We start from the raw sequence: 26151 nt of genomic DNA on the forward strand, positions 1-26151 counted from the left end.
AGATATAGTGCATTTGGACGCGAACTGCTTGCAATATACTTGTCGATCAAACACTTTCGTTACATGCTTGATGGACACACCTTCTGTGTGTTTACCGACCACAAGCCCCTGACCTATGCGTTTAATGCCAAACCGGACCGTCACAGTCCGCGCGAAATCCGTCACTTAGATTTTATTTCGCAATTCACAACTGACGTAAGGTTTGTCAAAGGTCAAGACAACATAGTGGCCGATACGTTGTCCAGACCAAGCACGAATGCTTTGTACACGGACACATGCATTGATTACTCCGTGATCGCTGATGCGCAAAAGACCGATGTAGAGTTGAAAGCATTGCTCGATTCTGGATCCGATACCAGCATGGTACTCAAATCGGTGCCGCGTATTATGTCCGGAGGAACTATTATCTGTGATGTGTCTCATGGACGCACTCGTCCGTTTGTACCGAAGAGCCACCGTAGGGCCGTGTTCAATGCTGTCCATGGTTTGTCACATCCGGGCGTGCGCGCCACGCAACGGGCTATTAGGTCACGTTTCGTTTGGCCCGGCATGAACAACACTGTTCGCAAGTGGGCACAAGAGTGTTTACCTTGTCAAAGGTCTAAGACGCACAAACACACCAGAGCGCCGCTCGGTACGTTTAGCACACCGGATGCACGATTTGCCCACGTGCATATTGACCTGGTAGGGCCGTTGCCTCCTTCCGATGGCAAAACATACTTGTTGACATGTATAGACAGATATACGCGCTGGCCCGAAGCTATTCCAATATCTGACATTTCTGCCGAAACTGTCGCGAAAGCCTTGATCGAAAGATGGATTTCCGTATTCGGTGCACCCGACATTATCACCACTGATCGTGGTAGACAATTCGAGTCTCGACTCTTCGCAGAATTGATGAAGCTGTTAGGAACAACGCGGATACGCACTACTGCCTATCACCCGGCCGCGAATGGGATGATAGAAAGATTCCACCGACAGCTCAAAGCCGCACTAAAAGCGCACGACGATGCTAAGCTTTGGCATGAGCATCTGCCCGTGACACTTCTTGGTATCCGTACCACCGTAAAAGAAGACTTGTCATGCTCGCCCGCAGAGTTGGTATACGGGACTACTCTGCGATTGCCTGGACAGTTCATAGCAAGCAAGCAGGTTGAAGTGGATCCAGGCAATTACGTGTCGCGTTTACGTCAGCACATGGCTGCGAATACAGCCACACCGACAAGGGCGAAGGACGGCCGAAGTTACGTTCCCCGAGACCTACTAAAATGTTCTCACGTTTTCGTTAGAGTGGACGCAGTGCGTAAGCCTTTGGAACAACCTTACAAAGGGCCATACAAGGTCGTAAAGCGCAATGAAAAATTCTATACGATCGAGCTTAAGGGGAAGCGCGACCGAGTTAGTATCGATCGCTTAAAGGCCGCGTATGTTGAGCAGCATGCTGCACCAGAGGAGGAAGTAGTCACCACCCCCAGCACCTCGGTCCGTCAAACCAGATCTGGGAGGAAGGTCCATTTCCCCAAACGTTATATAGCCGCAGTCAATAATTAAGTGGCTTTATAAGATACATTGATTGCGAAATAGTTTGCATTTTGGCATTATATGTAGTGATAGTATTGTATAATTATCGTAAACAAGTGATTTTTTTTTAATGACTTGCTTACTACGGGGGGATTTAATGTAGTGACCAAACTAATTTATTTTTGTTGTTTGATTTATCTATTTTTGACCACCCTACGACCAATTCGGGTGTGGTTAAATTGTATGCACAGACCGCGAAACCTAATCACTTTTGGGTCACGTGGGTCTGGTGTCATCCCGCCGAGGAAAAATAGTCCTCCCCTTTATTATTTTTAAAAAAACATGTATTATGATACAATTGTTGGACATCGATGCATGAATATAAATATGCACATATATTTTACACATTAATGTCGATTTTTATCAATATTCACTAGCACATCATATTTTCATGCATTAAAGTGTGACGTCATAAATGCGGATATATATTAGGCAAGGCCCGGTAGCTGGGCAGTGACATTATCCCGCTCACAACTCAAAACGAAGTCGTCGCGGCTTGACCCTTTTTAGAAGCTGCACATTAGCTTTTGACTGTAGGTTTGCAGTTGTTATTTACCAGGTATGTTAATTGAATTTTATCTGATGTATGTTTTACTTTGCTGGAATTTATATAGGATCTCGTTACTCAGAAAATATTCTTATTTGTATGGGATTGTTCATTTCTAGCCAGACAAAGTAGTGTTAGAAAACACACCGTTTTACATTATGAATTGTGTCATTATGTATATCCAGCTTATAACTTTTGAATCTTTGAACACACCTTAATATTTACTATGTACCACGAAATAAACTGCTTAATATTTCATGCAGCTTGTGTGATTGACAATGATGATATTTAATCACTTTGCATTTTTTATATGACATGTTTAAATTCATTCACCAAACGATGAAATGTTTAACTATGTACGTAAACGTACTCTTTGCAATCTTTGCTTACAATATTTAGATTGACGCTTAGTCTTAAATGTCAGACCCGCTTTGGTTTTGTGAAATTAATTGTTGGGTTCTTGAAGTAACGATTTATATGTTGTAATACATAGTGGATAACGAATCTATCCCTTTTTATAGCCGCTGATATAGAGGCTGATGAATGTTCATGGCTGCTGACCATGGGCGCAGCTGACCAGGAGACATATATTCCTGGGACCTTATTGTACTAGGGTGAGTTATTTAACCTAGCTAGATTTAAGCTAAATTCTAACATATGACAATCCGAGTTAGAAATACTTTGATGTCATAATTTCAGAAGTTTTTCCTTTCCGGAAGATGAAATTTATAATATAATATTATATGATAATGAATACTGTATTACAACAATTCATAATATTATATGATAATAATTTCTGCATTGTTTGGTTAAATAGCCACAATTGATATTCATGTCAATTTACTTTAATTAAACTACTGACTTTGTACAGAAGTCTTAAATCTGATGATACAACTTGTAACAATTTATGTTATTTTTTACTTATGATGTTTTCTTTTGTCTTCTGTACAATGCAGGGGTTTTTCCCGTTTTTCCATTTTTCGATTAATAAACACTACACGACTCATCTGCCTGTCCTTCGTTCTCATCTGTCCTCTTGTCGCCCTTGATGAGTGAATGGTTACGGCCGACATTGGCCCCAACAATACCATAGAAAAACTCGCTCTTCTTGCACTTCACTAGCCTAGGTGGTACGTACTACTGTACGCGTACCGACTGCTTATGTGCATGTGCAGCGCTGAGCTTGATCTAGACCAAAAGCTTCAGTCTCTGTATTTTGGTTGTTCCGCTGAACTGCGTTGGCTCCACTCACCATACATAGACTGAAGCGGAGGGGGCCCCTACCTACAGCCAACGTATAGTGAACTAGCGTTTTATAGATCGCGATTTAAAACTTTTTTTAGGCAAAATTGACATTTTCATGGTTTCCATTATCAGTGTAATATAGATAACTTAAGCTAATTGCATACCTTGGGCCGGAGTTATTGAAAAAAATCCTCTGGATGATTGAGAAATCTGTCATCTAAGACATTTTCACCTGACCTGACGGTTTTTCTTGCAAGTTGCCATCTTGAATGACGCCATTATCGTTATTAACTTTTTCATGTCTCGATTTATCGCGATTATAACTAGTATCGTTTATCTTCGTGTAGTGTATCGTATCGTATTAGATCAATTAGTTAAGCGTAGCTAAGGTTTTTTTTTTTTTTTTTTTTTTTTTTTTTAAGTTGTGTGTATGTTTGTTTGTTTGTTTGTTTGTTTGTTCTTTTTTAAATATAACTTCCTCATTAATCAGTTTGATTGAAGAGTATAACGAGGGAGAAAAAAGAATGTTGCATAACTTGAGTTTTATATACAGATTATAAGTGTATTTCCGTAATTCAGCTATGTTGTACCCGGATTCTGTTCTGTATTAATCCCTTTCGTTATTATAAGTTTAAATTTGAAATTCATATATATTCCTTTTCTCACTATGTTAAAAGGTTTATGCGTAAACTTGAAACAATTATGTTAATGATGTCATGTTTATATTTATTTTTTACATGTGATATGAGGAAGAAATAAAATATGATTTAAAAAAAAAAAAAAATAGTGGAGGTGCCGTGGCCGAGTGGTCTAAGGCGCCTGGCTATACATGGAAAGCCCGGGGTTCGATCCCCGGCCGCGGCATCTATGCCCGTGAGCAAGGCATTTAATCTACAATGCTCTTTTATCATGCTTTCAAATAAATGGAAATGCTATATGCATTATTGTTAACTAGGTGTGCACTTGTTTTAAAAAAAAAAAAAAAAAAAAAAATTAGATTTAGGAGGTGCCGTGGCCGAGTGGTCTAAGGCGCCTGGCTATACATGAAAAAGTCCGGGGTACGATCCCCGGCCGCGGCACCTATGCCCGTCAGCAAAGCATTTAATCTTCAATGCTCTTTTATCCTGCTTTCAAATAAATGTAAATGCTATATGCATTATTGGTAACTAGGTGTGCACTTGTTTAAAAAAAAAAAAAAGATTGATTGACGATATGATTTACTACACACAACAAAATAATGCACCTGGTTTCTTAATGGCAATAGATTTTGAAAAAAGCGTTTGATTCGGTCTCGCACATCTTTTTGCAAAACGTTTTACGTTCTTTTGGCTTCGGGTCCTCATTTTGCAGCTGGATCAAAACATTATACAAAAATGCCCTGAGTTGCGTATTTAATGGGGGTATATCGACAGGATACTTTAGTGTTGAAAGAGGTGTGAGACATGGGGATCCCCTCTCTCCTTATTTGTTTATACTTTGTATCGAGGTCCTTTCTAATACCATTCGTAAAGATAAATCCATCCACGGAATCAGCTTTGGTAATGTAGAAGTCAAACAAGCGCTCTATGCGGATGATATGACACTTTTTGTGAGGGACTCCCAATCTATTAAAAGAATCGGAAAAATATTTGGAGATTTTGCTAAGATTTCAGGCTTAAAAATGAATAAAGAAAACACATTTATATTAGCGTTGGGTCATCTTTCTACAAAAGATATTAAAGTTCCATTTGGTAAATTAGTTGAAACTATCAAAATATTAGGAATAACTTTATCATTAGATGTAGAAATTCAGGAAAATGTTAATTACAAATAGATTCTAAGTAAAATAAAAAAAATTATTTATATGGTGGAAGCAAAGAGACTTTCTGAAAATGGGTTTAGATGGAAATGAAATAGATAAAGTTTATAAAGTTTTTGAAAATATTCCAGCAACATGGAAACACCTATTGAAGAAAAAAGACAATTGTGAAGACACTGGTCTAAATCTAGAATTTATATTTAATGGTAAGATTAACAGTTTACCAAACGTGACATCTAATAAAATATACAAGGCACTTTTAAGTATTAAATTGGAAAAATCGTATGCGTTTGATAATATAAGACATATAATTTCTCCGAAAAAGATATATGTGCTATATTTTCAAGACCCAGAAAATGTACTCTAAGCAGTAGGCTTAGAGAGTTTCAATTTAAAATGCTTTATGAGTTAATATACACGAAGAAATATTTACATTTATTCAAAATTTTCTCAGATAGTGAATGTTCATTTTGTGGGAATACTGAAGAAACTTACGAGCATCTGTTTTTCTCATGTGAAAAGACGAGAGACTTATGGATAGATTGCGGTAACTTATTCAATATGTATGAAATAAAAAATGCCAGGTGGGTGGATATACACATTGGTGTTAAGCATGCTAATATAGGGAAGGAACAAATAATTAATCACATTATTCTTTTAATAAAATATCTGATCTTTGTTTACAGCAGGACTAAAAAGACCACCAAGTCCCAACGAAATTAGAGAGAAGATATTAGAAAATGAACGTGAAGAGAAAATTTTAGCAGTAACAAGGGGTAAATTATCAAACCATATAAGGAAATGGGAACATTTCCTTACAAGAGTATAGAGGCGACAGAGCTCACGAGATTATGTTCGTTCATTATGGTGTTTTCTTATTTCAGACGGAACGCGGCATCATATGCAAGGGTGTACGAAAAATGTTTGAGGGTGTGAAGTGTGGGGGTTTGTGGAGGGAAGGGGGGGGGCAAGGAGGGGGCAGGTGCAACGCATATACTTTTATAAGTTTTTTCTCTGATATTTGTTTGTTAAACTCATCTGGTAGTGGTACGATGCAGTCTGAGAATATTATTTCATGATGTGCATAATGTATACTAGTTTAAGAAATTTATTTGAATTATTATTTACAATTGTTACTTTGTTAACTGCATTGTATGAAATTTGATTTGAGAGAAAAACAATAAAACATCTTTAAAAAAAAGTATATAGCCATGTTGGTGTGCTGATTGCTGGTGGTAATTTTATTTGATTCATTAATTCATTTTAGTAATTATGTCTGACTACTGGTGTTGTAATTGTGACCGTAATTTGACTAATCATCCTAATAAAAGAAGAACTTTAAATGCAAAAATGGATCACCGTGATTACACCACTGCTGACGCTGTCGAATCATTAGGAATTAAAGTGACACCCGATCAAAAATAATAAATCCAAATTAAAGAAAATTAGTAGAATCAATGTTTACTTGGGGAGGAAGGTGAAGGTGACCAGCTATGCTTCGCCATTTCTTCGAAAGAAACGAAGACGACTGACAAGCCCACAAGCACAGACACCCCTTCAAAAAAAAGATGTGACGACACAAACACAGCCAGAAAAACGGCGGGTAAGTTTCTCTTTAAATCACACATTTCGAGACTTGATTGTCCATAGACACATTAAACTACATTTTACCGAGCCCAAAATGAAGAGATAAGACAATAATCTGTCAAATGATAAAAATAGAAAATCAAATTAACCACAAGAAAAAAAAATCAACTTGACCAGTTGGACCAGTAACTCTGGAAATTGGAGTATTGGTTTATCGGTCTGGTAATACTGTTCTAGTTACAAATAATACTGCTCCAGTCATTGGTATTGAATAGGCCTATAGTAACTGGGATTTTAAACTGGTCTTAATTATACTGGAGTCTGTTACTGATGTTTTGGCTTAGTGGTTGGTATCCAACTGAGTGAACTCAATTGGTCTTACTGGTAGTCCCTATTGGTCTTATCGGCTGTTCATTTGGTCTTCCTGGCGTAACAGGCGCCGGGGGGGGGGGGAGCTGCCCCGGCCCTGGCGGATTTCACCGAGAAAAGGGCGAAAAGAGAAAAAGGTAAAATGAAGAAAAGAAAACGAGGAAAGAGGCCGGGGTGGGAGGAATGGGAAAGGTGAAAAAGCAAAGGAAAATGACAACAATAAAGAAAGAAAGAATTAGAACATGCGAGAAAGTATAGGCCTTAACATGTCTTTAGCAGGAGACTCAGTGGCATGGACAAGAATGGTGGACAATGAGAGAAATCGACAAAAAGAGATACGAAATGAAGGTATATAGAGACAAAGGTTGAATTTGAAAATCAGAATATGAAGAAAAGGAACAAGAAAAAAGTCAATAACACGACAAAGCTGCCGCGGATTGAAAAAAACGAAGGGAAAGAAAGTGTATGAAAGTGAGGTAAAACACGTGCTCAACAGTGGCGTTACTACGGGGGGGGGGGCATGGGGGGCATGGGGGGGCACGTGCCCCCCCCCCCATCGGCTGGCCAAACAAAAGAAGGGGGAAAAGTAGAAAAAGAAGGAGAAAAAAAGGAGAGGCGTAGTAGAGGAAGAAGAAACTAGTGCATATTCTATTATATTAAGTTATATATATATATATATATATATATATATATATATATATATATATATATATTATATTATAATATATTATATTACATAAATATTTTTTTCATAACTCTAATTATGAAACATATTTTGCTAAGGGCCTATGACATTGTGTTCATCATTCCTGGTGCTCGTAATTTCTGTTTGATGAAATATATAATCATGTTGTACTAAAAAATTCCGTTTTCAAGTCAATATACACCATATACATGTATTTCCTTGCACTTCGAGTTATTGTTTTATGTAGTGACATGCCTCTCACTCATGACTACTTAAAAGAAACTGCCCCTTTTTTAAAGTCTGAATATAAAATATTCCCAGTTAGTGCTTACGTTCGCATCAATGGACTGGTGAGATATGTCTGCTCTTCATGAATGCCTGAAAACAGTCCTTAAAATTTTCCCTTTACTGGTCTGAAAACTCTATCAGAAATTTTCAGCTCGCGCTTCGCGCTCGCATAATTTAGTAAGTGAAATACGTATGGCCTTAGTGAATTTTTACAAACAAGCCTAAGAATGCCCCTCTTCAGGTCTGAATTTCAAAAATCTCAGCTCGCGCTTCGCGCTCGCATTATTTAATCAGTGAGATACATATCTGTTTAATGAAACAGTCCTTAAAATGCTTCTATTACGTCAGTACCTGGCAATTGAGCGCGCTTCGCGAATGACTGGAACTGGTCATGACCAATTGGGAATTCAATTTCAAACAAGAAATTTTATCAACCCGACCAGTTTACTATAACATTTATCTGAAAAATATTATTCTTTTATCTCTTAACCATAGTGATAATATATATAATGAAAATAATGACAATGATGATGATCATGATAATAATGAAATAATAATAATCATAATAACGATGATAATGAAATATTACTACTACAAATATTTTCAGCAGCTTCTTTTTGCCACAAATATTAATACTTACAACGATAATATTTAAAAACCACAATGATTTTAGCGATAATGATAATTATATAATAATAGTAAATAATAGTGATGATAATTTTATCTTTAAAAACCAGCAAGCGCTACGCGCTCGCGTTATATGATTACCGAGGTAGAGTGTACGTATCCTTTTCATGAATTCAAATAAGGAGCAGATCGTATAATATCGAAAGCAATATCGATATCACATTCGTGATTGTTGACGCCCTCTCCGTTCGTTTGTAAATATTTCATAGTTTGGCTGCCATATTGACCTTTTTTATCGTGTTCAACCCAATTAAACATCGGTAAAGTATAATTTTTCATGCCTTTTCATCCTATATCGTTTAAAGTATTTTGTTAACAAAATATCCAGTTTTAAAAGTTTGTTGGTTATACATCCTTAGATTGTAAATTCGATGTGTAAAATTACATCAAACTGGCATAATCGTGATATAGTCCCCAAATCCAAAAGTGGGGATTATTAGAATCACACCTACCAGAACGCATGAAAATCACTTCCTTTCTCCAGAACACAGTCCCCAACTCTCGCACAACTCTGTGGCAAACTGATAACACACACAAATGAAACACACACTGTCTAACACTAGGGTTCTCTCCCTATTATATACTCGTGATCCAGTCCCCACTCAATGGGAAATCCAGTTTGATTTTCACGGCGGTGGGGACAGTTCCAACAGTATATATACTCGTGATCCAGTCCCCACTCAATGGGAAATCCAGTTTGATTTTCACGGCGGTGGGGACAGTTCCAACAGTATAGTATACTCGTGATCCAGTCCCCACTCAATGGGAAATCCAGTTTGATTTTCACGGCGGTGGGGATAGCTCCAACAGTATTCATACTCGTGATACCGTCCCCTCACAACATAAAATCATGCCCGTTCAACAAGGGGATGGGGACAGTTTCCCGATGCATTGTGACAAGGATAAAACATCTTAGGGTATGGCTGATGCGGAAGCTGAGGGAGGGGGGGGGGGGGAGGACTTCAGTCCCTACCTTTTTCCAAAACATTGTGAATCCTTCTGAACTAAAATCCTATAGAAATGCCTTCACATAACATAAAAGTGCAAAGTCTTTTTTCCAGACCCGGTTAATTAAAAATTGTAATATAAGTTCAAAGTCTTTTTTTTCCAGACCCGGTTGTTAAAATTATGATATAAGTTCAAAGTCTTTTTTTCAGACCCACTTTTACAAATCATTTCTCAAAGAGTAAAAAAGTAATAAAGATCCCCAATCTCTTATTATTGTTAAATAACATGGAAATATAGCGTAGTCTTTCCTCCAGACCCAGTTATAAAAATTGTTAAAAACACAACAAAACAAACCCTGCAATCTTATCAACATTGAATAGCACGGAAATATGGTGTAGTCTTTGCTCCAGTTATTTCAAAATAGGAAATCACGAGAAACAATAAAAACAAACAAACAACATTAATTAACCAAGGCCCCCCTAATATTATTGATGTAGAATAACGTTGTTGTTGTTGTTGTTGTATTATTATTTATAATTTTGGAATAACAGGGTTTGGAGAAAAGACTAAACTCGATTTTTAATTTTTATTCCACTGGAATATCATTACGGTATCATAGTTTGGACTTATATGATAATTTTTGAAACAACCGGGTCTGGAAAAAAAGACTTTGGACTTATATTATAATTTTTAATTAACCGGGTCTGGAAAAAAAGACTTTTAACTTATATTACAATTTTTAATTAACCGGGTCTGGAAAAAAGACTGCACTTTTATGCTATATATGAAGGCATTTCTATAGGATTTTAGTTCAGAAGGATTCACAATGTTTTGGAAAAAGGTAGGGGCTGAAGTCCCCCCCCCCCCCCCCCCCTCCCTCAGCTTCCGCAGCCATACCCTAAGATGTTTTATCCTTGTCACAATGCATCGGGAAACTGTCCCCATCCCCTTGTTGAACGAGCACGATTTTATGTTGTGAGGGGACGGTATCACGAGTATGAATACTGTTGGAGCTATCCCCACCGCCGTGAAAATCAAACATGGATTTCCCATTGAGTGGGGACTGGATCACGAGTATATATACTGTTGGAACTGTCCCCACTGCCGTGAAAATCAAACTGGATTTCCCATTGAGTGGGGACTGGATCACGAGTATATAATAGCTGGGAGAGAACCCTAGTGTTTATATACAGTGTGTGTTTCATTTGTGTGTGTTATCATTTTGCCACAGAGTTGTGCGAGAGTTGGGGACTGTGTTCTGGAGAAAGGAAGTGATTTTCATGCGTTCTGGTAGGTGTGATTCTAATAATCCCCACTTTTGGATTTGGGGACTATATCACGATTATGCCCATCAAACTTTGGACTGTGAATTGACAAAAGGGTGGGAATGAGAACACATGCGAGCCCACACGTATACCCTACCGTCGGTTAATGGGGATTACAGTAAAATGTCAGAAATTGTTGAATAAATCCCCAGAAACGACGGTTATTCCTGTCTAAGCTTGATCAAGCGACCGAGTGATTCCGAAATAGGTGTAAAACTTTGTAAAAAAGTGTCAAAACGGCAAATATTCAACTTCTACTGGACTTTGGAGGCTCAGATGCAAGTATTTTAGGTTGTGAATTATTTAGGGTGAGATGTACATGTTTGAAAACCATTAAACGGGGAGGTGCGAAACTACACTAGCGCCTAAATGATTTTATAAAAGTCGTCATTTCGAAATAAAAGGTTCAGGTGACGATAAAGACTAAATATTTGTCCGATAATTAATATCAATATCAAACGATGTCGCTGACTTTAGTTGGAAGACGCAGATTGCCTTTGTGAATCGGAAAGCGCTGATTTGTCACCAATCTTCCTTTCTCGGAAGAATGGTCCAAGGACGTTCCTACGTATCGCTCATCTCGTCATGCAACAGGCCCCAGCTACTGCGACGCCAATGCTGGCGTCCACAACACACGTCTTCTATGATGGCTTAATGTTTCTGTGCGCGGCGGCATGTAATGAACCCTTGATTGGCAAGAGACTAACCCAGAGAGGCAGCGGGCGGGAGCCCAGGGCCCGTATTCCATAAACGAGATAAGCATGCTTAAGTCAAAAATCTAAGCATTTTGTCTTAGTTTTCTGTCTAAGACAAAATTCTTAGCCAAAACGCGTATTCCATAAAGAATTGGCTAAGAATTTTGTCTAAGAATTTGGCTAAGAATTTTTGCGCGACTAAGACAGATTTAGGATGAATGGCTAAGTAACTTTTCTTAAATATGCAGAGTCTGTATTTCATAAATTCTACATGGCTAAGAATTTTGCCCTAACTTTAAGACAGTTGTGAGTTGTCTTAATTGCTTTAAGACAACGTTTAAATCCAACAAATCAAGGCCATTTTTTTATAGAATTTATACCTATATTGCATTTCGAGCTACTTCCTCAGTTTTTAATCGATTTTCATGAAATTTGGAACACACATTGGTCTTAAGGTAAGGAGGTGTAAGAATTTTTTTTTGCTTTTTCAGAAATTGTGTTGCCATGGTAACAGTTATATTATGGCCAAAATTTAAAATTTAAATTACTTCATCGGTTTTCTACCAATTCTCACGAAAGTTGGCTCACACATTGGATTTGAGGAAAAGATGTGCAAGACACAATTTTGCATGTGTCAAAAATTGCGTTGCCATGGTAACAAATAAAATCACAAAAACCAGATGACAATCTTGTAATTTGAATTACTTTATCAGTTTTCAACTGGTCAATTCTCCTAAAATGTTGGCGCACACAATAGTCTTGAGTTGAAGATGTCTAAGATATACTTTTGCCTGTATCAGAATTCGTGTTGCTATGGTAACAACATATTATATAAAGAAATTAGGTGAAAATCTTGTGGTTTGAATCCCTTTATTAGTTTTACCAATTCTTATAAAAGTTGGCTCACACATTGATTTTGAGGTGTAGATCTGCAAGACATATATTTGAAAATTTGTTGCCATGGTAACAGCATATCAGGTCAATAAATGTGTAAACAGCATGTGTATTGAACTACTTCTTCATTTAATGACATTGGCCTATATGTCCATGAAATGTAGGTTTTGAGCTAAAATAATCTGCAAGACACATTTTCTCATTCATCAAAATATGTGTTTGTGTGATAACTACATGTATACGCCAAAAAAGATTAAGACAATGGTCAATGCTAACTTTTGTTTGGCTACATAGAGAACTACATGTAGCTGAGGGCTTAGTTCTAGTTTTTTTTTTTTTTTTTTTTTGGGGGGGGGGGGGCTAGACCTCAAGATTTCGAACTACAGCCCCTAGTTTAGATCTAAGCCTAGATCAAGATTCTTTAGTCCTAGAAATAATCCAATGCTAGATCCCTAGCCTACTTCCTTTCTCAGGCCTAACGTTAGATGAGTAGAACTAGACTAGATCTAGCCTACATTTACTATTTTTAGATCTAGAATCTACATTGAGATAAGAGTCTACAAGTCTCTAGATCTAGACCTATTACTATGACCCTATGTACACCTAGATTGGTATAGTTCTAGATCTGGATAGGGTCTAACTTTTAGTCTAAGTGAGTAAGTCATTTAGTCTAGATCTAGGCCTAGGTTAGAGATTTCTAGATCAAACAGTAGACTAGATCAGCAAGTCCTAACGTTAGGGCTACCGGATAGGCTAGAAATAAAATCTAGAATGAATAGAAGAAAGCACAGGCTAGGCCGCCTAGGCCCTAGATCTAAATTCTTATATAAATCTAGGCCCTAGTCTAGACTGAGCTGTTGCCAGTGTTGGTCTAGGTTTAGGCCTGTTTTCTAGTCCTGGAAACCTAGATCTAAACAAGTTCTCAAAATGTATAAAATAAAAACTCCAAACAAACAGATGGACCTAAAGCAGGAGTAGATCTTTTTAGATAGATGTCTACAGTCTAGACTACTACTACTAGGACTAGATCTAACTTTAGGCATAGTTGGCAAGCAATGCATAGCGATATATCTAACGTTAGCACTGTTGACAGGAATAACCGTCGTTTCTGGGGATTTATTTAAAAGTTTCTGACATTTACTGTCATATCACATTGGTGAGACTAGGCCAACGTAACGTTAGACTGTTTAGACTTTAGTGTCGTACTCGTAATACTAAAATAGCGGAACAACCAAAAATACAGTCGGAGACTGAAGCTTTTGGTCTAAGTCAGATCTATTTCTAGACCTACATGTAGATCTAGATAGATCTATCCCTGTCTTAAGGCTAAGCCAGGCTAAGTCCTGCATGTTCCAGGCCTAGACCAATACTAATATAGGTCTATCGTTAGATCTAGGCCTATGTAGCTTCAGTCTCAGTTGCTCCACTCCGGCACTAGACTAACAAAGTTACGTTTTGCTTCAGCCTTCAGGAAAGTAAAAAGTAAAAACAATGTTCAATTCTCCTCCAAACAGACGGATATTAGTTGTAGATCTTGGGCCTAGGCTAGATCTAGGCCTAATGTTAGACCCAAGACTAGTCTCAAAAGTTACAAATGTTTTCCCTTAGACCCTAGGTCTACTTCAACTGAAGTAGAATAAAGATGTCGAGAGGAATCTACCCTATTCCATTTAGATTTTGACAAACAATACATGAAAAGTAATGAATGGGACTGATACATAAAAAACTGTGCAAGTCACTCGGTTTGGGATTGAAATGTTTTGGTAATTAAAAAAATATAGAATAATCTGAATAAAGAATTCTTACCATATATGGGTGATGAATGCTCTTCTTTTACTACAATAGTTGTAATTAGTTTCAATAAAATCAAACTTGTTAAGAAAAAACAACTTCAATGACATTTTTGCTATTTTGTTGCAGTCACCCCTGCAGCAGTTTAGAAGGTCATAGAATTTGACTTTGAGACTTTGGCTTAGCCATATCGTCTGACTTGAGACAAATGTCTTAAAGTTTATAGAATATCGTTAGGGAAGATTTCTTAGACAAGCAAAATGCTAAGACAAATTGCTAAGACTTAAGCAAAAAGCTTATCTCGTTTATGGAATACGGGCCCAGAAGCTTACCGTGTATTTTACCATTGTCACCGGACTAGGGTGATTTATGGTCTAAATATTTCTCCAAATGAATTACGAAAACGGAAAGTATACAATTACCACGATTATATGGATGAAGGTCTAACGAGTGGCAGATTCCTGACATCTGGGCACAGTCTGGAACCTCAAAAAAACGAAAAGTTCTCTCCTTCTACCCCGTCTCGATCGGCCATTTTTGTTAAAAATCGTAACAAAATGGCCGATCGAGACTGGGTAGAAGGAGAGAACTTTTCGTTTTTTTGAGGTTCCAGACTGTGCCCAGATGTCAGGAATCTGCCACTCGTTAGACCTTCATCCATATAATCGTGGTAATTGTATACTTTCCGTTTTCACAATTCATTTGGAGAAATATTTAGACCATAAATCACCCTAGTCCGGTGACAATGGTAAAATACACGGTAAGCTTCGCTGCGCGGGCGAAATTATTTTTCCCACCGAGTTCTGGACCGACATATGAATATTCATGACTTGCGTCTTCGGATTGAGAGTACGCATGCGCGTGAACTTGGCCTCGACCAGTGCCGATCGTAAGCATTCACGTTGCTCAGAATGAATTAGCATCGTCAAATTACCGGTACCCTTACATAGTTACATAGGCCTTATAGGCTTAGATCTATATATACATCCAATTCTTAAACACTTATCAAACTAGCTGCCATTAATGGCAAGACATGTGCTAGGGTAGGGCTAGCTTAGGCTAGCGCATTAACTTTACCTCAAATCTGGACCTGTCTAATGCCTAATACTAATAGGAATAGCCGACTAATGCCATGGTTAACTTCGAACTTGTTAATTCCGAACTTTACGTTTGATTAGGTTTGGACCAATATTAGCTTATTTACCATGGTTTAATATGTCTAGTCCGTATACAGAACCAGTCCTAGATCTAAAATAAATATCTTAGTTCTAGTCTAGTCTCTAGATCTAGAATCTGATCTACGCGCTATCAGCATGGAACCACTAGTGTACCAAAGGGGGGGGGGCAGTCTGCCCCCCTGACGAGTCACAACTGATCAAGGACACGTGCCCCCCCCCCCCTTGAGAAGCCAAATTAATAATTTGTAATGTCAAAATGCAACGAAAAAAGACGTATGTCCCCTCTTTTGAACGTGAAGATCTTTTTTTTTCTTGTCAAATTTTTTTCAGCTACGAAATCCTTAATTTTGGGTGAAGACGGGAATCAAGATCACTGACGTTAATTTGTGCCTGACGTTAGAATACGTTCCATGCACGCACTGGTGTACCTAGGATTTTCCAAAAGGGGGGCAAATTTTTTAGAGGATATTTCGTCCTTGAAAAAATGTGACAAGCCCCCCCCCAAAAAAAAAAAAAGGGTATTCACCCCCAAATTATTGATTTCTTAGCTGAAAAAAAAATTGACAAGCAAAAAAAAAAAAAAAAAAAGATCTTCACGTTAAAAAAAGGGGACATACGTCTTTTTCATTGCATTTTTACATTACAAAATAATTATTAGTTTGGCTTCTCAGTTGTGACTCGTCAGAGGGACAGTCTCCCCCCCCCCCCTCCCCCCTTGGTACACTAGTGGTTCCATGCTGATACAGCGTAGATCAGAGTCTAGATATAGAGACTATAGACTAGAACTAAGATTAAAAAAATTTAGATCTAGGACTGGTTTTGTATACGGACTAGACATATTAAACCATGGCAAATAAGCTAATATTTGTCTACACCTAATTAAACGTGAAGTTCGGAATTGACCAGTTCGAAGTTAACCATGGCATTAGTCGGCTATTCCTATTAGTATTAGGCATTAGACAGGTCCAGATTTGAGGTAAAGTTAATGCGCTAGCCTAAGCTAGCCCTACCCTAGCACATGTCTTGCCATTAATGGCAGCTAGTTTGATAAGTGTTTAAGAATTGGATGTATATATAGATCTAAGCCTATAAGGCCTATGTAACTATGTAAGGGTACCGGTAATTTGACGATGCTAATTCATTCTGAGCAACGTGAATGCTTACGATCGGCACTGGTCGAGGCCAAGTCCACGCGCATGCGTACTCTCAATCCGAAGACGCAAGTCATGAATATTCATATGTTGGTCCAGAACTCGGTGGGAAAAATAATTTCGCGCGCGGGCGGGAGCTCTCTGGGTTAGCAAGAGACATGAATCAAAACATGTGGGACCAAACATAAATTTTATTTGGTTTGATTAATAAAAAATATTTTCCTGCAAGATAAATACTCAACGGTGCATGAACACTACTATACAAAATGATAAATTTCAGAATACCCGTAACCTAGATCTATATCAACTTAAACACCGATATGGGCTTAAACACCGATATGTATGGAACGCGGAAAGGCTAAAATTTGATCACTGTCACTTTTGATTTGATGGACCTCCGTACCAGCCATCATCAAATCAAGTGCAGCCATCAGTAAATCAAAAGTGGCCATCATCATATCAATTTTCAGCATCATATCCCTCTGTACCAGCCATCATCAAATCAGTTTCTAACATCAAATCAATGTTGTCCTTTCGGCGTTCCTGATGTGCGCGCCAAAAGGACACCTGTAAGTTGATGGCAGCCACTTTTTATTTGATGACGGTTACTTTTGACTTGATGACGGCCACTTTTTACTTGCTCTTTATTTGATGACGGTTACTTTTGACTTCATGACGGCCACTTTTGACTTGATGGCGGCTGCTTTTGATTCGATGATGGCTGCTTTTGATTTGATGATGGCTGCTTTTGATTCGATAGTGGCCACTTTTGATTTGATGATGGCTGCTTCTGATTTGATGATGGTTGCTTTTGATTCGATAGTGGCCACTTTTGAACTGATGATGGCCACTTTAGATTTGATGATGGTCACTTTCAATTTATTTATCGCTTTTCATTTGATGGTCACTTTTTGTTTGATGGTCACTTTTTATTTGATCACTTAATTTGATGGTCACTTTTTATTTGATGGTCACTTTTTATTTGATGGTCACTTTTCATTTGATGGTCACTTTTCATTTGATGGTCGCTTTTAATTTGATGGGCACCTTTTATTTGATGATCACTTATTTGATGGTCACTTTTAATTTGATGGTCACTTTTAATTTGATGGTCACTTTTAATTTGATCATCAATTCTTATTTGATGGTCACTTTTAATTTGATGGTCGCTTTTTATTTAATGGTCACTTTTTATTTGATGGTCACTTTAAATTTGATGGTCACTTTTTATTTGATGGTCATTTTTAATTTGATGCTCAGTTTTTATTTGATGGTCACTTTTAATTTGATGGTCGCTTTTTTGTTGCTCACTTTTTATTTGATGGTCACTTTTAATTTGATGGTCACTTTTTATTTGATCATCACTTTTTATCTGATCATCACTTCTTTGACAGTCACTTTTTATTTGATGGTCACTTTTTATTTGATGCTCACTTTTCATTTGATGGTCATTTTTCATTTGATGCTCACTTTTAATTTGATGATAGATTTTTATTTGATGGTCACTTTTTATTTGATGGTCAATTTTTACGTGATGGTCGCTTTTAATTTGATGGGCACCTTTTATTTGATCATCACTTTTTATCTGATCATCACTTCTTTGACGGTCACTTTTTATTTGATGGTCACTTTTTATTTGATGCTCACTTTTCATTTTATGCTCATTTTTCATTTGATGCTCACTTTTAATTTGATGATAGATTTTTATTTGATGGTCACTTTTTATTTGATGGTCAATTTTTACTTGATGGTCGCTTTTAATTTGATGGGCACCTTTTATTTGATGATCACTTATTTGATGGTCACTTTTTATTTGATGGTCACTTTTTATTTGATCATCACTTTTTATCTGATCATCACTTCTTTGACAGTCACTTTTTATTTGATGGTCACTTTTTATTTGATGCTCACTTTTCATTTGATGCTCACTTTTTATTTGATGGTCGCTTTTTATTTGATGGTCACTTTTTATTTGATGGTCACTTTTAATTTGATGGTCACTTTTTTGTTGGTCACTTTTTATTTGATGGTCACTTTTTATTTGTTGGTCACTTTTTATTTGATGGTCACTTTTTATTTGATGGTTACTTTATATTTGATGCTCATTTTTTATTTGATGATCACTTTTTATTAGATGATCACTTTTTATTTGATCATCACTTCTTTGACGGTCACTTTTTATTTGATGGTCACTTTTTATTTGATGCTCACTTTTAATTTGATGGTCGCTTTTTATTTGATGGTTATTTTTTATTTGATGGCTACTTTAAATTTGATGATCACTTTTTATTTGATGGTTACTTTTTATTTGATCGTCACTTCTTCTTTGATGGTCACTTTTCTTTTGATCGTCGCTTTTCATTTGATCATCACAATTTAAGTTGATGGTTTCGGCATTCCATACATGGTCGCTTTATATTTGATGGTCGCTTTTCATTTGATCGTCGCTTTTATTTGATCGGCACTTTTCATTTGGTCGTCGCTTTTCATTTGATCATCACTTTTTACAGTACGTGCGCATAAACGTGTCGCAGTGAGCATGCACTGAGCAAATCCTCATGTACGTATAGCTAGCGCGCTCTTTTTGCTTCCGAGAATTGAAGTGCAGGTGCATATATATGAATCTATTGATCGTGAAAAAATAAATCTGGAAAATGGAGGGTATACTTAATAGTTTAGGGATGCCTCAATCAGTTATTAACAACTTTCAACGGGAAGGGGTAAGTTGAAGTTAGAATTTACTTAGATCTAGACCTACGCTTTAGATCTAACTTTGTTTGTCTATTTTGTTGGTGTGAAACGGTACTATAGGCCTTGGCCTAGGCCCTACTCCCTCACAACATTGTCACTGGGGCGTTGCACTGGGGCCTATGCTCTAGTATAGACCGGCTAGGCTAGGGCCCTATCTATAAGTGTCACTAGGCCTAGTCACTAATAAGCCTAGACCAACCTGACTCCATTGTTGAGAACTGTGCTAGTAACTTAGTGTTAGAGCCAGAGGCTACACACGAAACCCATGCAAATGCAGAAAAAATACAGTTAGTGTTCAGTTCTTAAATATTTTCAGATCTCTAGACCCTAATAATATTAATTTTAGCTGATGATTGGCATTGCCCATTTTGCAAATGCAGCGCGGCGGGGGCAGAGGGAGGGGGTAACACTAACGAGTAACGTTGAGTCTTATCCATTGTAGTTATACACTCAAGCCTAGCGCCTATAACATACAGTTCAATTGTTACTGTTAACCCCCTACCCTCTACTCCTGCCCCCGTTGTGTTGAAGAAAACCTTTTTTTTTTTTTTTTTTTTTTTGCTATAGGCTATTCATATTTATATATATATATATAAACAAGGCCATAGATATGAATAACAACAAACCGAGTCGCCCTTTTCCAAAACTCCCAACCCCCCTCCCCCCAGAAAATTTGTTGCGTCTATTATTGGGCTTATTTTCTTTTTACCCAAAATTAAGGGGGGGGGGCTGGGTGCGCAACCTCCCAACCCCCTTGGCGACGGTCATGCAGTTGACCCACAGAAATTTAGAAAATTTATATTTTTCTTGCAAAAATGCATAAAATTTACAAAAAATTGTGCAACAAATCCTTCAAGTTCTGCTCGATTGCTTCGCTCCCTCACTTTCGAATAGGGTCTATTTTTGAAAATTGCAAGAGTTTTTAACAATGATGGGATGAGGATGTTTTAAACACTCTATCAAAAGTAGGTTCAATTTTGCACCTTTACCAATGTCACACCTGGAACACATTTAATGATGCAAATTTGCACCTTTCAGAAAAATAGGTGCAATTAAGCTGTACCTTTTAAGGTGATTTCTTTTCTGAAAGGTGCAAATTAGGTGCAAAATTGACACTTTGAAGGTGTTCTCAGTGTGACATTTTCTTCACAAATTATGTGCATTTGACAAACTCCATAAATTTTTCCATCAGTGGTCATTTGTAATTGTGAATTTCAGTCAAAGTTATGATATGCTGAGATCGTTAAGCATGATCTCTTTGACGGCAAAGGCGAGGAATGGCTGGCTTTAACGCCACACATTGTCATAAAGTCACGTGACCGCACATGCCTCCTTTATTTCGAGGGGTGGAGCTTAGCAAGCGTTAGAGCTGCGAATAATGACTTTTTTCTCTCAATATAGAGAATTTCAGAAAATTTGGGTGGAATCTAATGTGAGGTATTTTGATGTTTTAAGATCCTATGTTATTTGGGTTGCAGGAACCCTTTGCCTCGGGAAAGATCGACACCGGGGAGGTGGGGGTGGGGGGGGGGTGCACTCACAGATAGCATGCGTACACAGTGCGGGGATACTTGTCCCGTTGATGTTGAAAAACAATGTCGGTGATGTGTCGATCCCCCGGGGCCACTCACAGATAATAGGTGTACACATGCGCGTCCACGGAAAAAGGGGTCTTTTGTCAATGAGGAATGCGTAACGCGCGTTACGCGTTTATAGTTCCAAAGACGCTGAATTTCAACAAAAAGGGGTGCATTGATGGTTAGCTGAACGCATTTAGGGGGTAAATTCTCCATCTTGGCGCTCCTAAGTGTATGGCTGTCTTGAATTTTGGCCAATGACTCAATGAAGGATAGTTACAGAAAATGTTCAGGGGATAAAGTTTGTATTGAAGCTGTTTCGGAGCTTGATATCATGAAAAGCCGCGCCAGAAATCTTTGTTTAGGTGTGTTATTTCATCGAAGCGTAAAACCTGTTTAGGGGTATTTTCAAAACCCATGGAAGCGCTTGTGTACGCATGCTATCTGTGAGTGCACCCCCCCCCCACCCCCACCTCCCCGGTGTCGATCTTTCCCGAGGCAAAGGGTTCCTGCAACCCAAATAACATAGGATCTTAAAACATCAAAATACCTCACATTAGATTCCACCCAAATTTTCTGAAATTCTCTATATTGAGAGAAAAAAGTCATTATTCGCAGCTCTAACGCTTGCTAAGCTCCACCCCTCGAAATAAAGGAGGCATGTGCGGTCACGTGACTTTATGACAATGTGTGGCGTTAAAGCCAGCCATTCCTCGCCTTTGCCGTCAAAGAGATCATGCTTAACGATCTCAGCATATCATAACTTTGACTGAAATTCACAATTACAAATGACCACTGATGGAAAAATTTATGGAGTTTGTCAAATGCACATAATTTGTGAAGAAAATGTCACACTGAGAACACCTTCAAAGTGTCAATTTTGCACCTAATTTGCACCTTTCAGAAAAGAAATCACCTTAAAAGGTACAGCTTAATTGCACCTATTTTTCTGAAAGGTGCAAATTTGCATCATTAAATGTGTTCCAGGTGTGACATTGGTAAAGGTGCAAAATTGAACCTACTTTTGATAGAGTGTTTAAAACATCCTCATCCCATCATTGTTAAAAACTCTTGCAATTTTCAAAAATAGACCCTATTCGAAAGTGAGGGAGCGAAGCAATCGAGCAGATCTTGAAGGATTTGTTGCACAATTTTTTGTAAATTTTATGCATTTTTGCAAGAAAAATATAAATTTTCTAAATTTCTGTGGGTCAACTGCATGACCGTCGCCAAGGGGGTTGGGAGGTTGCGCACGCAGCCCCCCCCCCCTTAATTTTGGGTAAAAAGAAAATAAGCCCAATAATAGACGCAACAAATTTTCTGGGGGGAGGGGGGTTGGGAGTTTTGGAAAAGGGCGACTCGGTTTGTTGTTATTCATATCTATGGCCTTGTTTATATATATATATATATAAATATGAATAGCCTATAGCAAAAAAAAAAAAAAAAAAAAAAAGGTTTTCTTCAACACAACGGGGGCAGGAGTAGAGGGTAGGGGGTTAACAGTAACAATTGAACTGTATGTTATAGGCGCTAGGCTTGAGTGTATAACTACAATGGATAAGACTCAACGTTACTCGTTAGTGTTACCCCCTCCCTCTGCCCCCGCCGCGCTGCATTTGCAAAATGGGCAATGCCAATCATCAGCTAAAATTAATATTATTAGGGTCTAGAGATCTGAAAATATTTAAGAACTGAACACTAACTGTATTTTTTCTGCATTTGCATGGGTTTCGTGTGTAGCCTCTGGCTCTAACACTAAGTTACTAGCACAGTTCTCAACAATGGAGTCAGGTTGGTCTAGGCTTATTAGTGACTAGGCCTAGTGACACTTATAGATAGGGCCCTAGCCTAGCCGGTCTATACTAGAGCATAGGCCCCAGTGCAACGCCCCAGTGACAATGTTGTGAGGGAGTAGGGCCTAGGCCAAGGCCTATAGTACCGTTTCACACCAACAAAATAGACAAACAAAGTTAGATCTAAAGCGTAGGTCTAGATCTAAGTAAATTCTAACTTCAACTTACCCCTTCCCGTTGAAAGTTGTTAATAACTGATTGAGGCATCCCTAAACTATTAAGTATACCCTCCATTTTCCAGATTTATTTTTTCACGATCAATAGATTCATATATATGCACCTGCACTTCAATTCTCGGAAGCAAAAAGAGCGCGCTAGCTATACGTACATGAGGATTTTCTCAGTGCATGCTCACTGCGACACGTTTAAAATGCGCACGTACTGTAAAAAGTGATGATCAAATGAAAAGCGACGACCAAATGAAAAGTGCCGATCAAATAAAAGCGACGATCAAATGAAAAGCGACCATCAAATATAAAGCGACCATGTATGGAATGCCGAAACCATCAACTTAAATTGTGATGATCAAATGAAAAGCGACGATCAAAAGAAAAGTGACCATCAAAGAAGAAGTGACGATCAAATAAAAAGTAACCATCAAATAAAAAGTGATCATCAAATTTAAAGTAGCCATCAAATAAAAAATAACCATCAAATAAAAAGCGACCATCAAATTAAAAGTGAGCATCAAATAAAAAGTTAGCATCAAATAAAAAGTGACCATCAAATAAAAAGTGACCGTCAAAGAAGTGATGATCAAATAAAAAGTGATCATCTAATAAAAAGTGATCATCAAATAAAAAATGAGCATCAAATATAAAGTAACCATCAAATAAAAAGTGACCATCAAATAAAAAGTGACCAACAAATAAAAAGTGACCATCAAATAAAAAGTGACCAACAAAAAAGTGACCATCAAATTAAAAGTGACCATCAAATAAAAAGTGACCATCAAATAAAAAGCGACCATCAAATAAAAAGTGAGCATCAAATGAAAAGTGAGCATCAAATAAAAAGTGACCATCAAATAAAAAGTGACTGTCAAAGAAGTGATGATCAGATAAAAAGTGATGATCAAATAAAAAGTGACCATCAAATAAAAAGTGACCATCAAATAAGTGATCATCAAATAAAAGGTGCCCATCAAATTAAAAGCGACCATCAAGTAAAAATTGACCATCAAATAAAAAGTGACCATCAAATAAAAATCTATCATCAAATTAAAAGTGAGCATCAAATGAAAAATGAGCATAAAATGAAAAGTGAGCATCAAATAAAAAGTGACCATCAAATAAGTGATCATCAAATAAAAGGTGCCCATCAAATTAAAAGCGACCATCAAATGAAAAGTGACCATCAAATGAAAAGTGACCATCAAATAAAAAGTGACCATCAAATAAAAAGTGACCATCAAATTAAGTGATCAAATAAAAAGTGACCATCAAACAAAAAGTGACCATCAAATGAAAAGCGATAAAAAAATTGAAAGTGACCATCATCAAATCTAAAGTGGCCATCATCAGTTCAAAAGTGGCCACTATCGAATCAAAAGCAACCATCATCAAATCAGAAGCAGCCATCATCAAATCAAAAGTGGCCACTATCGAATCAAAAGCAGCCATCATCAAATCAAAAGCAGCCATCATCGAATCAAAAGCAGCCGCCATCAAGTCAAAAGTGGCCGTCATGAAGTCAAAAGTAACCGTCATCAAATAAAAAGCAAGTAAAAAGTGGCCGTCATCAAGTCAAAAGTAACCGTCATCAAATAAAAAGTGGCCGTCATCAAGTCAAAAGTAACCGTCATCAAATAAAAAGTGGCTGCCATCAACTTACAGGTGTCCTTTTGGCGCGCACATCAGGAACGCCGAAAGGACAACATTGATTTGATGTTAGAAACTGATTTGATGATGGCTGGTACAGAGGGATATGATGCTGAAAATTGATATGATGATGGCCACTTTTGATTTACTGATGGCTGCACTTGATTTGATGATGGCTGGTACGGAGGTCCATCAAATCAAAAGTGACAGTGATCAAATTTTAGCCTTTCCGCGTTCCATAGATATGGGCTTAAAAATTCAGGAGTTTACTTACAAATCTTATAATTCGTCTTTGCCTTTGGGACTTAGTTAGCTTTTTTTTCAGATATCGATCTCTCGTCATTTCGTGGGCGTGGCATGCAGAGCTGAGCGCTGCGCTGCAGCTAGCTGCTCACGCCGCGCCCCCGTCGTCGATGCACGCCCTTTGGTCACGCCCACAGCTGGCAGCCGTCTGTTTCGAGGAGTTTTTTTTATATATAAAAACATTTTTAATTTTGTTTTTATTTGGTGAGTGGATCGAGCCAACGGAGTTCAGCGGAACAGCCAATATAACAGAGACCGAAGCTTTTGGTCTAAAAATGTACGCCCCAATTGAAAATATGGGCGCTATAGCTATAGACTGAGCTGCGGCATGATATACTGATATTCTGGAAAACTTTCATTATTTTGTCTTGTCTTCCCGTTGTTGCCCACAATCATAAAAGTTGATTGTTATGGCAAGTGTTTCCCGGGAGTGTTTCTTTGTCATAGGCTTTGTCAATTCTCTTCGATGAGAGAAACCGTTATGATATACTTTAATTGCAGAACTTGATTTATATTGCAAGAAACATTATATTCTGCTGATCGAGCGGCCGCGGCGATCCAAACTGAAAATAATATGATTTTAACAGATGACGGAATGCATGACAAACGTAAAGCGCTGAAAATTGATCAAAATCAAGAAATAACATGACATTTGTGGTGAATTTAACATGTTTGAATGTCTTCACTCAGTGAGCAAACTGATGATCACAGGCATATGTAAAATATTATTCAGATTTTGTCATCAAGAATATAAAAAAAATGGATTGACAACTGATATAGATTTTATAAGGGAGACATTCACGAGATGTAGGCCTACTACAAACGCATGTATTAAATATATGAATTGTGTATGATTTCTCATTCATATAAGTGGGCCCGGGACATATATCATCAGCCCACCTCATCACGGTCAAATTCAATCAAATTTTAACCAACACCCGGCCCTGTTAAAAATATTGTTTCCAGGGCTCTGCAAAAATAATTGTTATCAGATTTTGATGAAATTTTACAATTTTGCCTTTTTTGTGAATTGACCTCTCGAGTACCCCTTTCAAAAAAGTATTCAATTCGCACTATC

The 26151-nt window shown here is 37.6% G+C and overlaps 1 protein-coding gene across 2 annotated transcripts in view; it reads right to left on the reverse strand.

Moving 5' to 3' along the window:
* The window catches only part of LOC129275012 (lanC-like protein 2), a 58582-nt gene extending 33220 nt beyond the window's left edge, over positions 1-25362 (reverse strand). Inside the window, exon 1 of one of the 2 annotated variants that reach the window (XM_064108217.1) lies at positions 25045-25362. Coding sequence is in view for 1 of the 2 variants with exons in the window: in XM_064108216.1 (XP_063964286.1) it covers positions 3050-3219 (170 nt within the window). In the remaining variant the exon portion in view is untranslated. Of the gene's footprint in view, positions 1-3049; positions 3240-25044 lie in introns of those variants that run through there. The other variant, XM_064108216.1, reaches the window with a different exon arrangement.
* Between the last annotated feature and the right edge of the window lie 789 nt (positions 25363-26151).

This window comes from Lytechinus pictus, chromosome 13 (genome assembly GCF_037042905.1).
Source record: "Lytechinus pictus isolate F3 Inbred chromosome 13, Lp3.0, whole genome shotgun sequence".
NCBI classification, from domain to species: domain Eukaryota; kingdom Metazoa; phylum Echinodermata; class Echinoidea; order Temnopleuroida; family Toxopneustidae; genus Lytechinus; species Lytechinus pictus.